Raw genomic sequence first — 14,834 nt, 5'->3', positions numbered from 1 at the left:
TATCCACAAGCTCCCTAATTTGACGAACACTAGCCTCAAGATGGTACACACGTTTGTATACTAGAAGGATGAACTAGCAGAAGCCACTTGACTCCAAAGCCATTTTAGGCGCACATTGAATAATTTAAGACTTAACATCGTTGTAACAATTGAATTTGTTGAATAAAAAAATAACTTTCTTAACGTCACCGGCATGAAGTTTTTACTGGAAAGGACGTTGCTCTGCATCCTTTTGTAAAAACGAGGCATTTTGTAACAGCCTACGCATTTGTAATAATAGCTACGGCATTTTTTTATAGTTGTTGGTCTTCGCGTGACGCAGATTGTGATGACCTCAACTTTGTTACAAAAACGCATAAACAAATAAGAAAAAGTGGTGTTTTTGAAATGGTACTAAGCTTCTTTTTGGTATAACCAGATCATAGGGCTACAACTTTGATACGTGGCGTTACTTGCATTCAAAAAGGCGTCTTTTCCGTAACAAATAGCTCACCATCACTCTCTGTCAGTGGGTTCGGTGAAGGGAGGGAGCGCGGGCTCATAATCCCGAACAGCAGCTGGTAATCGAGCCAAACAACCAGGCCCCTGTGCCCATAGAATGGGAAAAACAACACAGCTCGTGGCAGAGAAAAAAAGTTTACCCACAAGAATGTTCAACGTTTGTCACAGCTTCCAGTCATTTCCAGCCAAACCCTCCTATGCGTAAAAGATGAAAACAACAATACACAAGCTCTATTTTTTTAATCAAGTCCCCACTAGACTTCACTTCACTTAGCCCTCACAAGATCTGATTGTTAATTCTCCCCTCCAGCTACACACATTTCCTTGTAAATTAGTTACAAGGTTATGGCGTTAGATCAAGGTAACAACTTCTAACTGATCATTTTGAGTATTATCATTGCCTGTTTGCAGGATAATGTTTGGAGATTATAGGGAGAAGTTAAATGCTCATCACTTCTGGAAGTGAACGGGTTAGGGTAATTACACGATATGCGCATTTCTATACAGTACTTCATACTCAATATTAGTCAGGAATATGGTCAATTTATCAGAAGGAAAAGAACACCACGCCTTTACTACAGGCACATGTAAAACCTGTATCCCAACATTTTTCGCTCAAATTTGCTCGGAAGATTATAATTTCCAAACTACCCACTACCCCACCTCATAAAAATGACCCAACAACCCATCCCTCCCCCACCACCAAAAGTTGGTCTGCTCTAAAAAACATCAAGTTGATAGTACTCTCGATTCCCAGCGAACCAAAATCATCACCCTTTAGAGTTCTTCTTTACACCAGAATAAATTCAAGACGTCTGATATTCAAATATTAAGAAAATAACTCTGGACCTTATTACAACTGCATAATCTTCAAGAATTACCTTAAACTACAATTTACAGAGGTACATTTGCATCATTATTACTTGACCTTACTAATAAGCCTACTAATGATTGTGCTTCACTGCCTTTGATAAAATAACTCTAAAATAGTTTGCTTTTTTTTTTTTTTTTTAGATAAAACTTACGACAAATAGCAAGCGTTTCCTAAAACATACACATAAATAACGATAAAATTACACACTTAGCAGAAATATACCTTGAAATTCTGTATTTCACAGAAATAAACTCTCACAATGTAGCACATAAATTACATGTGATCTTCTAGGTCTAAAAAAAAGTTAGATGAAAAGCTGCTTGTCTGTGAGTGTGCCACTTTTCGTTTAACTAATACCTGGAAACACAACAGAATAACCAAATTAAAGCAACATTGCATAAGAAGTCCATTAAAATGAAAGGTTTCAAATTAATTAACACTTAAACTCCCAAGATCTGATTGTTAATTCTCCCTTCTGCCTGCGACACATTCCCTCTAAATTAGTCACAGGAGTTTGGTGTTAGATCACCATCATTACCTCTACATGATAAGTTTGAGTATTCTCATTGCCTGTTCGCTGGATAATGAACAGCATGGATGTTATAGGGAAAAGTTACACGTTAATCACTTTGAGGATTTGAAGGATTAAAGGAACAAAAAAACCCAACTGAGAAGGTGTGAATTTTGCACACTAAGCATGCCATATCCCTCATCATGATGAGGATGAGAGATTCTTTAAAACCACTACATTCAAACACTCCACTTGGAGTTTAATAAACTGAGACATTGCAACAAAATCTTTGTGTAACAGTCAAGGAAATCCTCTCACCTCTGCATTTTTTCTCTTAGGTATTGGTTTTCTTTTTCAAGCTGGGTAATTTTTGCATCTTTGGCTCTAAGTTGAGTTTCAAGGAAGACTATCTCTTCTCTCTGATCACTGTAAGCAAGTCTCAACTATCAAAGAAAAAATACAAATAAAGAAAAGATCATTGACATCTGTGCATGTATGTGTTTCAGCACCATGTGTACAGGAATAACATTCAGTGACAAGAAATGTAACCTTCCGTGAGCCAGGGTGGAAGGGGTTAAGAGTACACCCATTCTGCTAGATGGGATTCAAGTGCACATCAGTTATCCCCATGGCAATTGATCACATATCCCCAACAGATTGACTGCACCCATTTAGACCCTTGAGTGGAGAGGGATGCTGGCAGAGCAAAGTGGCTTACTCATGAATGCAACAGCTGGAGCATGAATCAGGATTCATGAACAAAGAGCAATAGCAACAAGAGGCCTATGTACATTCAACAAGTATTGATCACTTAAATTATGGTAGCACAACTTACAGTGTCAATATCCCAGTTTGCAAAATCCCCTGAGCGCCTTCTACCTCCTCCACTTGGTCGTCTTTTTTCCAAAGAAGACCCTCTACCATTATCTACTGCTTTTGCTGTGACCTAATTCATGATAAAATAAAAAAAAAACAATAATAATGTTCAAGCTGTCATTCCAACAAACTTATTTGATGGGCTGAATTAGACATGCATTTTGATTGGTTCTTACTGATCATCTACTGGAGGACAGACACATAGATGATGTCACCATTACCAACACTTTGCTTCTATATCATACAAAATAAATAGATTCCATGATGCTGTGGGTCTGTAAAGTAATATATCACAGATGATGTCAAAATGAGGAACAGTGTAGCACATCAGCAACACATGCAACTGCACCTTGAGTGTTACTTTTTGGTTCTCACCACGAATTTTATGCCAGTGGGAGATGCAGTAGCCTTATGGTCATTGTATTGGACTCTAGGTTGAGAAGTGCAGGTTTGAGTGCAGGCCAGGTCAATGTGTTGTGTTCTTGGGTAAAGCACTTCACTCTCACAGTGGCAAATTTTTGAGGAAGTCTGAAGAAATGCTGGGGGGAAACCTTGTCATGGACAAGTAATAGATCACAGATGATGTCAAATGTAGTAAGAACATCAGTGACGCACTCAGCTGTACCTCATGTGCCACTTCTTTTTTCTTACCACATTTTGACATCATCTATGATCTATTACTGAACAGATGCACGGCAACTTGGAATCTATTTGTTAAACAGACCCATGTCAACAAGGGATCCATTTGTTAAATATTTAAACTGATAAATTACCTGGATTGGGTCTCTCTGTTTGGTTTCTGGCTTACTTGACACTTCAGTTGCTCGAACATACTGAACTTCACTCTCTCCATTCTGTCCTCTGGTAGACACATGGTTGGTTTCAGGTGAAGTTGGATAACGTTGTTCTTCATTTCTACTGCTAACTCTTACTGGAGACTTTGGTGGAGACTTTGGTGGTGATTCAGAAGTTGGACTTCTACATGAAAGAAAATTATGGAATGTAATTGCAACAATAAGTACAAAACTTTTCAGTCAAGGTACACCTATGTTTCTCAGTTTTAACTTATTAACACGTTCTTGTATACAAAGCAAAACAATCAAAGATTAGGGTCTTTCTATGCAAAAGGCATGAGCAGTATCACAGTTGTAAGAGATTGGAATCTTGGTTTCTTTGGCAGAAATGAGCACACAGAACACCTACTTTTCTTAAAGAAAATAGAGTCAATTCCTTAAACCTCAGATTTTCTTTCGTGGGCAATTCTATATATGTCACTGTTTCAGCAACTGGTAATCATGCATTACAGTTTTACCACAGTTTAAAATTGTTTTAGAAGTCTGCAAAATTGTCATGCTTGTTCAACTAGCAGCTTAATTAATGTCATGTGGAGCATTGCCATGAAGGAAGTTTCTTTAGGTTAAATTTCATTCCTACTTAGAAGATTAAGCAAGTGCTGTCAATTATTGTCACAATTATAATTTTTATATAGCAATAATGGCATGGTGACAGTTATCATGGTCATGTTGATTCATTTTTAGAGAACAGTGACTGGTACTTTTCCCTGCAGAACATGATCTGTGATAAGATTAGAAGCAGCTGGCTATGCAAAATTGAAACCAGGTTCCACCCTAGCTTGCTAAAACTGGAATCCAGCACCCTATAGGCTGTTTTTCCCTTCTATTACAACATACTCTCTCCCTTAGAGGAAAAACATAGCACAGTGTACCTGACAGCCTGGTATTCTGCTCTTCCAGTTGATGCACGCCTGTCCTCTCTCTCTCTCTGTTCTCTTGTTCTCATATCACGGGTCTCTACCTCTCCATCCAAAAGAGGAAAGTCTTTCAGGAGGTCCATGAGGTTTGGATTTCTATTAAGTCCTTGGTCAATCCATTCACGAGCCCTCATGGAAGGTTTATCTGACGGAGTCAATGGATATAAGTCTCGCTGAAGTACACTGGATTGCTGCAAAAATAAAATACACAAAAAAACTTTTGGATCAACTTAACCATCTCATATTTTATTCCCCACAAAAGTCATGGTCTCATGAAATTGCACTACAGACTGCAATTGCACAAGTGCATACTGATGATTTATGACAAGTATCTTAAATTTTCAAAAAGCATTCTACAGTCTTTCAAAAGAAACCAAAATAACATGAAAAGAAAGGCTTGGTGAAGGAAGTAAATTACTACATAAGTCAGTACAGAAAATCGTATCGTTCTTACCCTTCTTGGAACAGTCATGGCAATTGGTTCCACAAAGTTGTTGTTGTGCAGCTTATAAAACCTATAAATCTCACATGCAGTGACATCAACACCTCTCTTTGGCATGACACCAAAGCCACGTTGAGGTGATGAACTACGGTACTCGTTTAGGAAGGTGAAGTATGGCTCAGATTCTGATACTTCATAGTACCTGATATTGCCATCGCCCTGGAAAGAAAATAGTGATATGCATAAGAAATGATCATTCATTAAAAGAATAGTTATTTATGAAACAATAAGCATCCCTCCACTATAGATCAAAATAGTCCATTTTACAGTTGTGTGCTTGGTTGCCAAGCCTTTGAACAGGAGTGAGGCTAAGGTTGACCTTGTTATAATACAAACCTTGCCGCTTTTCAAATGCAAATTACTTTGTTATCATGCTAACCAGATACTGGTCTCTATCACAACCAGGTCACCTTCAGCCTCACTCCAAATTAAAGGCTTGGCAACTGAGTACACAACTGTAAAATGGCCTATTGAACCTATGTCATTCCAAACAACAACATGTGTCATGGTAGAAAAGGGACCCACTGTTTTCATTCTTTTAGCATTTCAAATGAGTACCTTTCACATGTAGGTCAACTATGTTTCACAAACAAGGTACAAGCTGTAAAAATTTAGTAAAAATATTTAATATCTCTTTTAAAACAACTACAGTCTGGTAACTATTGGTATGAGATCTTAAACAAGCACTTATTCCATGCAAAGATCCAAGGAGATCTGCTAAGTCCTAATGTTCACAAGGCATTGGTACAATAAGAACTCTCTGGCTACCATGCAGAATTCTCCATCTCAATTTTGACCCTTTCACTCTTCAGGGTGACCAACACCCTATTTATCCTTACAGTATCACTGCTGCACCAAACATTATTATTAAATAAAGGAAGTGATCATGAAATAAAACAGCTCTTGGTCATCAAATAAATTCTCCTTCTCAATACCATAGCAAATGTATAAAAAGTAGAATGGAGAATATGCATAATGATGATTTGGTGCAAAGAATTCATGGCCTGAGCAGCCTGAACTATTTTTCATGCAGATACACATGACGATAACTTTGAAAACTACCTTTCCAGCAAGAAAAACAATCCTTGTGTCGTGATCATAATAGGGGAGCAGAACACCTGATGAAGAATCCACACTATCAATTTTGATAGCTTTTTTCAAATTTCTCTGATGGAAGAAAATTGCAAAAAAAGTTAATGGCGAGTATCTACTATGTCTTTGAATTTTCTAAGAAATGACACCCATTCAGCACATCTACAAAACTAATTAAAAGCTGAGTAGACTAGAAGAGACAGTAAATCTTTGAGATCAGAAAGATCTGAGTCCATTGAGGAATTGGACCATACAAACTAGTTTTCTGTGCTCTGATGCTCTGCCACAGAAATCCTCAAGATGGACTGTGCCAAACACCCTATGGTGATTTTGGCCTAACGCAACATCAATTTCTATGATATCTCAGATTTTTTCTTTGTCCTACTCTTGTGACAAAAGCAATAGTAATTTTCTTTAATAAAAAGCGTTTGAAATTTCTTACCACATCCCAGATGGCTACTTGTCTCTCGTTCATTCTTGAGAATCCTGTTGTAAAGAGCATGTTCATATCACCAAGAAAAACCACATGAGAGCTCTTATTGCCAGGGTGTCCCAATCCATGCTGAAAAAGCAAAACAATTTTATGAGTTGACATATGAGAGCATAAAAGCCATGTATCTAAGGATAATATTTGTCTCAAAGAATTTTGAAAACAGATATTTCAGAAGGTGGGAGGTGGTGTGGCCCAGTGGTTAGGGCACTGGACTTGTAATCCAGTGGTCCCAGGTTCAAGTCCTCCTCCCTACTGTTCACTGGATTTATTCTTGGTTGCCCAGAGTTCAACTCCATGACTGTACCGTGTAAATAACCAGCTGAATTGCCTCCAGCCAGGTGGGATTTTCAAGCATTTTATGTTTAATATTTATTTCTCTCTCCTTCTTAATGTCTGGCCCACAATGTAAACTACTGGGTCCACCGGTAATTGTGATGGCCATTAAAGTCTATTTTTTTTTTTTAAGAAGTGAAGGCCAGTGTTGTTTGGTAGACTTTCAAGAAATTTAGATGTTCTTATTTCCATGGTCATACTTGTACCACAAGTGTGCCAATAGTATTCTACCTATGTGATGGATGCATTTTTTTGGAACATAAACTTGTTGTTAATATGGACAAGACAAGAATGAATATATCCAGATTGCATCATTTCTTCCTTTCAGATAAACAGAACAAAATATTTGTTTCTGTGAAAAGGTCATTAAGTAAGACATTTTGTCAATGGTTTCAAAATACTGACAGATCCCTGAAATACATCTAGATCCAATAGGATGTTCCAAAAATGTTTAATGACATTTCCTGGTGTTGTCCATAAGCTACAACTCAGCTTAGAAAAGATAAATATTTACAGTAGACACCAAGAGTTTTTTGGGGCAGGGCAATATTATACTTTATCACAACTTTAGACCACTTTTAGCCTGATTTATTGGTCCACCTGAAGAAACTAACATAATCAGAATCTTACATCCCTGAAAAATTTGTAGTATACAAAAACGATAGTACCTACCGCTGCAAGTCTTCCAGCTCTGGGATCTATAACTCGTATCTTCTTGTCTTTACAAGTGGAAGCCAGTAAACTACCATTGTAATTGAAAGACAGTGAAAAAATTGTATCAGGATGTCCCTTGAGTATTGTTGCAGCTTCTCTGTCATCCACAATATCCCAAATTCTAACTTCATTGTCATACCCAGCACTAGCAATGACCCCTTCAGCACAAGGATGCCATCGAATAATATTGACCTTACGAGAGTGCCCTCTTAAATCAACTAAATGTTCATCAAGGTCCATTGATAGGCCATCTTCAGGAATATGCCATACTTTGATTGAACCATCCTCAGCACTGGAAGCTATTTGTTGGTCATTAAAAGGGTTCCATTGAATATCAAGAACAGGCCGCCCATGTCCAGTTACTTTTGGGGCATCTATAGGAACACGACCAACCTGTCGCATAGCAAAAATAAGAACAATCTAAGTATTCATTTTTAAAATTCCTTCACAAAATATGATATCATTCATAAATGGTAGCAGAAGTTAGAGTGATTAGAGGGGCAATACACTAAAGGACCAGCTTAATTCCAAGAGCTGACTTTTTCTTTTTAAGTTGCTGCACCTCATTTGCCACTGTTTTGTTCTTCCCACATTTTGATGTCATCTGAGATGTATTTCTGAACAGCTACAAAAATCTATTTACTTTTCCTTAATATATATATATATATATATATATATATATATATATATATATATATATATATATATAATCAATTCAAAATTACTTTCAAAATATATTTCTAAGTGCTCTAGTGGAGGGCTAAATGTCTAATCCACTAAGACTGTTGTCTGTGCTGACTCTAGGATCAATTTCATCTCAAAAGGCAGACAGCTTTGTGGAGTGTCAATTACCATTTGCATCAAATTATACTGCCTTCTAAGTGGAACCCAACAAAAAATAATGTATTGGTAACCACACATGAATCAATATTAATTGTTTGTAATATGACAGCACAAATATCAAAACACAGAAGAATAACTATCAGAAATCTGGGAGTTAAAACAGTATTGCTTATGTTAGTGTCTTAGACAGTCCTAACCTTTTACAGCATAACCATGGGAGTTACTTTCCTCACATGATCTTTAAGTATTTTTTATCTCCATGACCTGAAATAGGTCAGGCTTTTTTTTTGCATTGAATTTTAAAGCTTAGTTCATTTCCTTGTCTAAAGTATGCAAGAATGCATTTCTAATTTACATATGTGCCCTTGCACAAATGAAGCTTTAGCCTCAGACTAAATTTAGCTATTCTAAACTCCCAGACATCTCATTGTTACTCCTGACATTGTGATGACACAAACTATCTTTGTGATCTCTCAACTTGACGCAAGTATTCAGAGCCTATCTCTAAGAATCATTCAAAAACATTTGGCCGATCAGCTTGAGAAACTAAACTAGCGACGACTTAATTTTCGTGGCTCAACAATGGAGCTTTTTTTTAATTGTTTATTCATGTTTGCGCAATTAAAACTCTGTAAATTAAAGAAGCTTGTAAAGTTAACAAAAGTTGACGTTACATTGCCTCTGAAAATAACTATTTGAAGACTTCTTGGTATTGTCACTTAAAGGGTTCGAATGGCAAGAAATCGCGAAAGAGTAAACTTTATCATACATTTCATGGCCCAATAACTCTGAAATGTCACACCTTACGAAAAATACACATTCACACATTCGAGAACACAAATTAGCATTAAGAACAAAATAATTGCTCAGTCGCAGCGGAAGAGCATGTTGTTTCAGATAAAAGACTTGGAAACATATAATTAAATGGCTTCTCGTCATGCGAAGATCAAGCTAGATTCACAAAGCTTCCTGTAGCTATACTTCACAGAGGTTTTTCTTAGGATTAAGGATGCAATCAAAGGGATAATTTTTAGAAACAATTTGAGAAAACATCATCTTTCTTTCCTTTGAACAACCGATGAACTTTCCATTCCTACAGTTTTACGTCAGAAATTGACATTAGGAACACAATAGTTTTTAAACTGAACCATGATTACTTGAAAAAATATCCATATCTGGCAGACTTTAAGTTGAGAAAACACACACCAGTCAATATGGCTAGAAAGAAGACATCACCTTTTTTGTTTTGACAAATAAAACGAAAACACTTCGCTTTGAATCAGCATGCAACAAACTCGTAACGCGCTCCACAGCAAACTTTGTTGGTTCTAGATCTGGGCGTTCTACTGAAGCGCGAAATTTTGCTAATATTTTGTCAAGCATACAACGAAATCGTGTGTGCTAGAGAATTCTCAGCAAACAGAAAATTAAGTAATGATTTGCACAGCAAACTCAACACGCATACATATGGCCTTTTAAACGATGCAAAACGATCTGTCTAATAACACTAAATAAAGTAAAGCGTACCTGTTCGAGCGGTAGAACAAGGAATGTTCCCCCGCCACTCGATTCAACCACGACTGCAATGAATTTAGGATTTACTGCACAATGACTACCTCCATCCGTCGATTTCGTCGATAACCTGATGGCTTCGTAACATTTATCTTTCTTGAAAGGATTCCCGAATACATGCTTAAACTTAGAGGAACGAGGTACTTTGAACGAACTCCGGGAGGACATGTTCGCTAAAACGTCAACAACGCTATTGTTTCGAAACTGGTCGTGCTACCGCTTGGATTTGCAGGTATCTCTTAAGACTTTTGACGCTACATACACCGCTCTAAGCAAACAACTTAATTCAACAAGGCAGGAGGACTGTAAAGGCCTTCTTTCCAATCAGTTATTGAATTAGCGTGATATCTTCGGTCTTCTTCTCTCGGCTCATGAAAGCCGTATTGTGATTGGCTATATTCTGCCGCATAAGATAATAGGCCTATTGTTATTGGTTCATTAAACACGCGCGAAAACATTCCTCGTCCTTCGATCGACTAAGTGGAGTCAAAAATTTGCAAATGCCAAACTGTTTACGTTTTCTTCAACTTCTCATCCCTCTGATTTCTGTTTGAGGTCGAAAGCTGGGATATAACATCACAATTAGCGTGCATCTGATGTCTTTTTACTCTTAGATCAATTTCAAGAAAGACGAAATAAGATTTATATTTTTGTTTGTTGCTGACATCAATTTTTACTTACCAGCTCATTTTGCCTGAATCAGCTCTTAAAAAATATATTTATAGAAGACATTTTTTTTATTAAAAGAATGTTAGGAAATTAGCTGTTTATTCGATCGTGTCATTTATATGCGAGTCCGAAGCTTATCTCAAGGCCGATTAAAAAAAAGCCACAATTTTGCGTCGCAGTTACAAATTTTGGCCTATTGTCGTCTAAACTCTGACAAATTAATTGCAAATTCACGCCATTAGCAAAGCTCAAAACAATAACAAATAAGCAAAACAAAAAGGAAATAATTCGCTGTTTTAACATGTGTTATAAGGACGGTAGCTCGATTTGAATGTCAGCATGATCAGGGAAAATGCGATCTTTCCTCTGTGATGTTTGTTCAATACCTTAAGTTTCGAAATGTGATCAAGGCTTATTGAACGTTCGGTCAGCAAAAAAAAAGAAAAAAAAAACAGATCGATAATTGTTACAAGAAGGTGAAGTTACTTATGGCACTAGACAAATCCCTCTTGCAGACAAAAATTGTAAGTGTCACTTTTCTTTGACTTGTTTACCTAGACAACGCAACAAAAGTCATATTAAATTAACTATATGTATTTTTCTCAGCTTCTAGAATCAGCCTCGGCATTCCAAAAATGGTTAGTTTGATTTCAGTTGAATCATTTCGGCTACCGACTAACTTCAATGTATGACTCGTTATAAGACCCCATTAACGTTATTAAAACTGTTATCGGTTCGGTTTCCACGGATTCTGACCTCTATTACGACCTCCATCTCAAGTGCATTTGTAAAACCCCGTGGTAGTCTCCTATTTCATTGCCATGGAAAAAATATGATTGACAATAGAGGAAATACCCCAGCGCTATGATTCGAGATAAATATACATCCCAATGCGGCGACCTGGTTAGTGTGAGCAACAGACCACTTGGCGCTTACATAGATTTGTTACAAAAGAAAATGAATAAAAATAACTAAAAAATCAAAATGCTATAGCGTTTTCTAAATTACTTTTTAGAAAAGCATATGCTGCGGTGGATGCACACTTCCGGGTCTCTTTGTTCGTTTTGTGTCAGTTTCCTCTTGTCTTTGTTTTTTTTTTTTTTTGTTTTCAAGGCGAAAAAGTTTTAGATTTAAGTTTTTCTTTGAGGAGAAGGGTTATAGAGCCTTTCGATTTAAAATCGTTTCAAGGAGTCTTCTGCAAACCTAACAACAGCTATAGCTACTAAACGAAACACAAAGAGCGCTTTGATCGGCTAAATTGATGTCTTTATCAGCTCGGCACAAAACCCTTTTTAGGATGAAAGACGAAGGGTACAAACAGGAAAATATTTGAAAATAGTTACAAAACATGTGTACTTAGCGCATCTTGAATGCTGGAGCAGGAATGCTCTTAGCACGAGGAAAATCTCCCAGTCTAGTATAATATGGACTTTAAGGTTGCCGACTACGGTTGGCTGCGACGGTTGGATGTGTCTTCGGTAGACTGGGTCGAGTACCGTTTAAGGGCGCGAAAGTTTAACGCTTGTTGTCCTTTAAGATTTCGCCGACAAACTGAAGGCGGTGGTTAACTTGCCCTTCGAAGATGTCTTTTGAAGATGTCAGAAACGCGCTAGTAGTGGCTTATGCCAATGATTCCCTAGATGATGAAGAGTTTTTGATTCTTTACGATTTTTACGTGTCCGTTAACACACTATGGCACTATATTTGCATGAAATTTCACACCTAAGATGAGCACCAACATGGCGGACGATTAATAAATGTATGACGTCAGCTGCAAACCAGCAATATATATATTGGAATTTTGATCCGTTTTGTTTCGATTCACTCGAGTGTCTCAAAGTCCAGCGGCCGAACAGGGTTTCTAAAATACTCCGTGTCTGGCAATTAAATTTCTTCACAAACTACCCTTGGAAAGATCTTTCAAAATTCTAAGAATAACAGATGTTTGTTTAGAAATGTCACGCGATTTCAGAAATTATTTAAGTTTTTAGTGAACCAATTTTCTGCTCACATGAAGCATTTCCATGCTCGTTTTTAGACCTGACCCCTAAATCTATTAGTACCGTTGAAACTTGGCTGTTAAAAATCATACAAGACTTTGAGAATAATTAGCTTAGCATCGGTGACAGATAATTCATTGTACTAGAATGAGAGTCTCAGATAATTCCCTCTACCGGACTGAGAGCCTCAGCTCGAATTATGAATACTGATTACTACTCTTTCTCTGTCATTGGTTGAAAACTGAAACGATAAATGCTTGCATATACAGTCTTCTGTGGTTCCCTCAAAGACAATAACCGCAATATGGTCAGAATGGTAAAATTTCAGAGCTGTTCTTGGATCATGATAGCGCTTGAAAAACCATAACCTTTGTGGCGGCAAAAGGCAATGGACAATGCGCCATACCTCTCGGAAGAAAGCCGGGTGCGGTGCGCGCTCTCCATCCTTGCACATGACTGGCGTCAAAATACAACTTAGTGTCATTCACAGGGTAAAACTAAGGAGTAAAAAAAGGTAGCGCCCATTATTTGAATGGTGATCTGCGCTTATACGGGTTTGACACTTCCTTAATTTCTCTTAATCAAAAACGTATACTTTGCCATCAGGTTGTGTAGAGTAAAGATGAAAGAAATAAAATTTGAGCAGGGACACTCTCCAAAATGCTACACGACTAAATAACAAATAAAAGCATTTGCAGAGATAGCTCAATCGCGTTTTAACAATTGTTTAAGAAACTGGTATTCGGGCATTTGCCATTTGTTCAATTACATCGCTTTTTACCCCATTTCTAGTCGTTTCGTTTTGTTTGAGGGAAGGTTAAAGTTACCACTGGGAAAGTTTTAACCGTTTTATGAGTATTTAAGCCTGACTTGCTTCTGATATTGGAAATTGAAATAGATGGTATTAATACTCACAATCTACGAAGAATTGCCTCCGGGCACGCCCTCATTAGATGCATTTCGGCAAGAGCGTCACTCAGCCAGTAGTAAAGTATAAAGCTCTGAGCAACGCCAGCCGCCGAGAGGTTTGCCCCGGTTTTTAATAATAATAATAATAATAATAATAATAATAATAACAATAATAGTAATAATAATAATATAATAATAAAGGTTTATCAGCGTATCCATCGGAGGGGTGGCTCTTCTATACTACAAACTCACTATAAAGTAATTAAAAATCTATCGTTATTACAATATTGCTAATACTGCATACAGCATTTTACATATAAAAATTATCTAAGGCTTCTATTTAAGGATCAACTTACATATTTAAGAGGTGACCATAACTAACCAATGTAATTATATACAAATACTAGCTAAGGCATTTAGCAACGACGATCAGCTTTTGCAGTAAATATGGCTGATTATTCCTGTAGGTGTATTGCCGCTTTCGCTTGTGAGAAAATATAGTGTTTAAATTTTTTTTTTTTAATTTTCCAGTTCCTTTGCGTTCTTTAGCAGTTTGTTAAACACTTATGCTGCACAGTCTTGAAAGGTTCCAGAGACCTGTAGTACAACTAAATTGAGTTCTAATGAGGATCGCAAAGTGCGCTGGTAAACACGCACCTCCAAGGGGAGATATAGAAGCCATTTTTCACAATTCAGCGCCTTGTAAGCGAGTTTGCACAGGTTCCAGTTCATGTTATGTTTGACAGGCAACCAGTCCGATTTCAAGATATCTGACAAGTCTACATATTTGCTAGTGGACACGCGGCAGCCGATTCATAAAATAATTTGGCACATGATGAAATAAAAAATCATTATAGCCGATTCTTGACAGAACAAGACATTCAGCCAATTGTTTTCTTGCATGGAAGGGTGCAAGATGCTTCATTTTTCTGAGTACACTGCTGAGCAAGCGTACCGTAACATACGGATGTTTTAGATAAAATATGACGGCTTCCTTTTCAGTGCTCATGTAGCTCTGATTCAAGGAGTTTGGCTGACTTTACCCCCTCAAGATTAATTCCATTTGCATTAAGACGCGACTGATAATCCTGGAGACTGTGAACACGGGCAAGCTGTTCGGTTCAAGCTGATTGGTCTTGCTCTGTTAAAACTGGGAAACTTCTCCATGAGTCGT

At 37.3% G+C, this 14,834-nt stretch overlaps 1 protein-coding gene across 1 annotated transcript; it reads right to left on the bottom strand.

The window, feature by feature from the left end:
- Nucleotides 1–726: 726 nt before the first annotated feature.
- LOC113679196 (coronin-1A) lies at nt 727–10,473 on the bottom strand. The gene is made up of 10 exons (XM_027196145.2): nt 10,038–10,473; nt 7,626–8,060; nt 6,570–6,689; nt 6,098–6,202; nt 4,988–5,194; nt 4,489–4,724; nt 3,536–3,740; nt 2,722–2,832; nt 2,205–2,329; nt 727–1,732 (listed from the first exon to the last, which is right to left on the bottom strand). Exons 1-10 carry the CDS (start codon nt 10,248–10,250, stop codon nt 1,726–1,728), a joined length of 1,764 nt encoding a protein of 587 aa, XP_027051946.2. The 5' UTR covers nt 10,251–10,473; the 3' UTR covers nt 727–1,725.
- Between the last annotated feature and the right edge of the window lie 4,361 nt (nt 10,474–14,834).

The sequence above is a fragment of the Pocillopora damicornis genome, chromosome 2, assembly GCF_964200805.1.
Source record: "Pocillopora damicornis chromosome 2, jaPocDami1.2, whole genome shotgun sequence".
Classification (NCBI taxonomy): domain Eukaryota; kingdom Metazoa; phylum Cnidaria; class Anthozoa; order Scleractinia; family Pocilloporidae; genus Pocillopora; species Pocillopora damicornis.
This window is presented reverse-complemented; position numbering and strand designations above follow the sequence as displayed.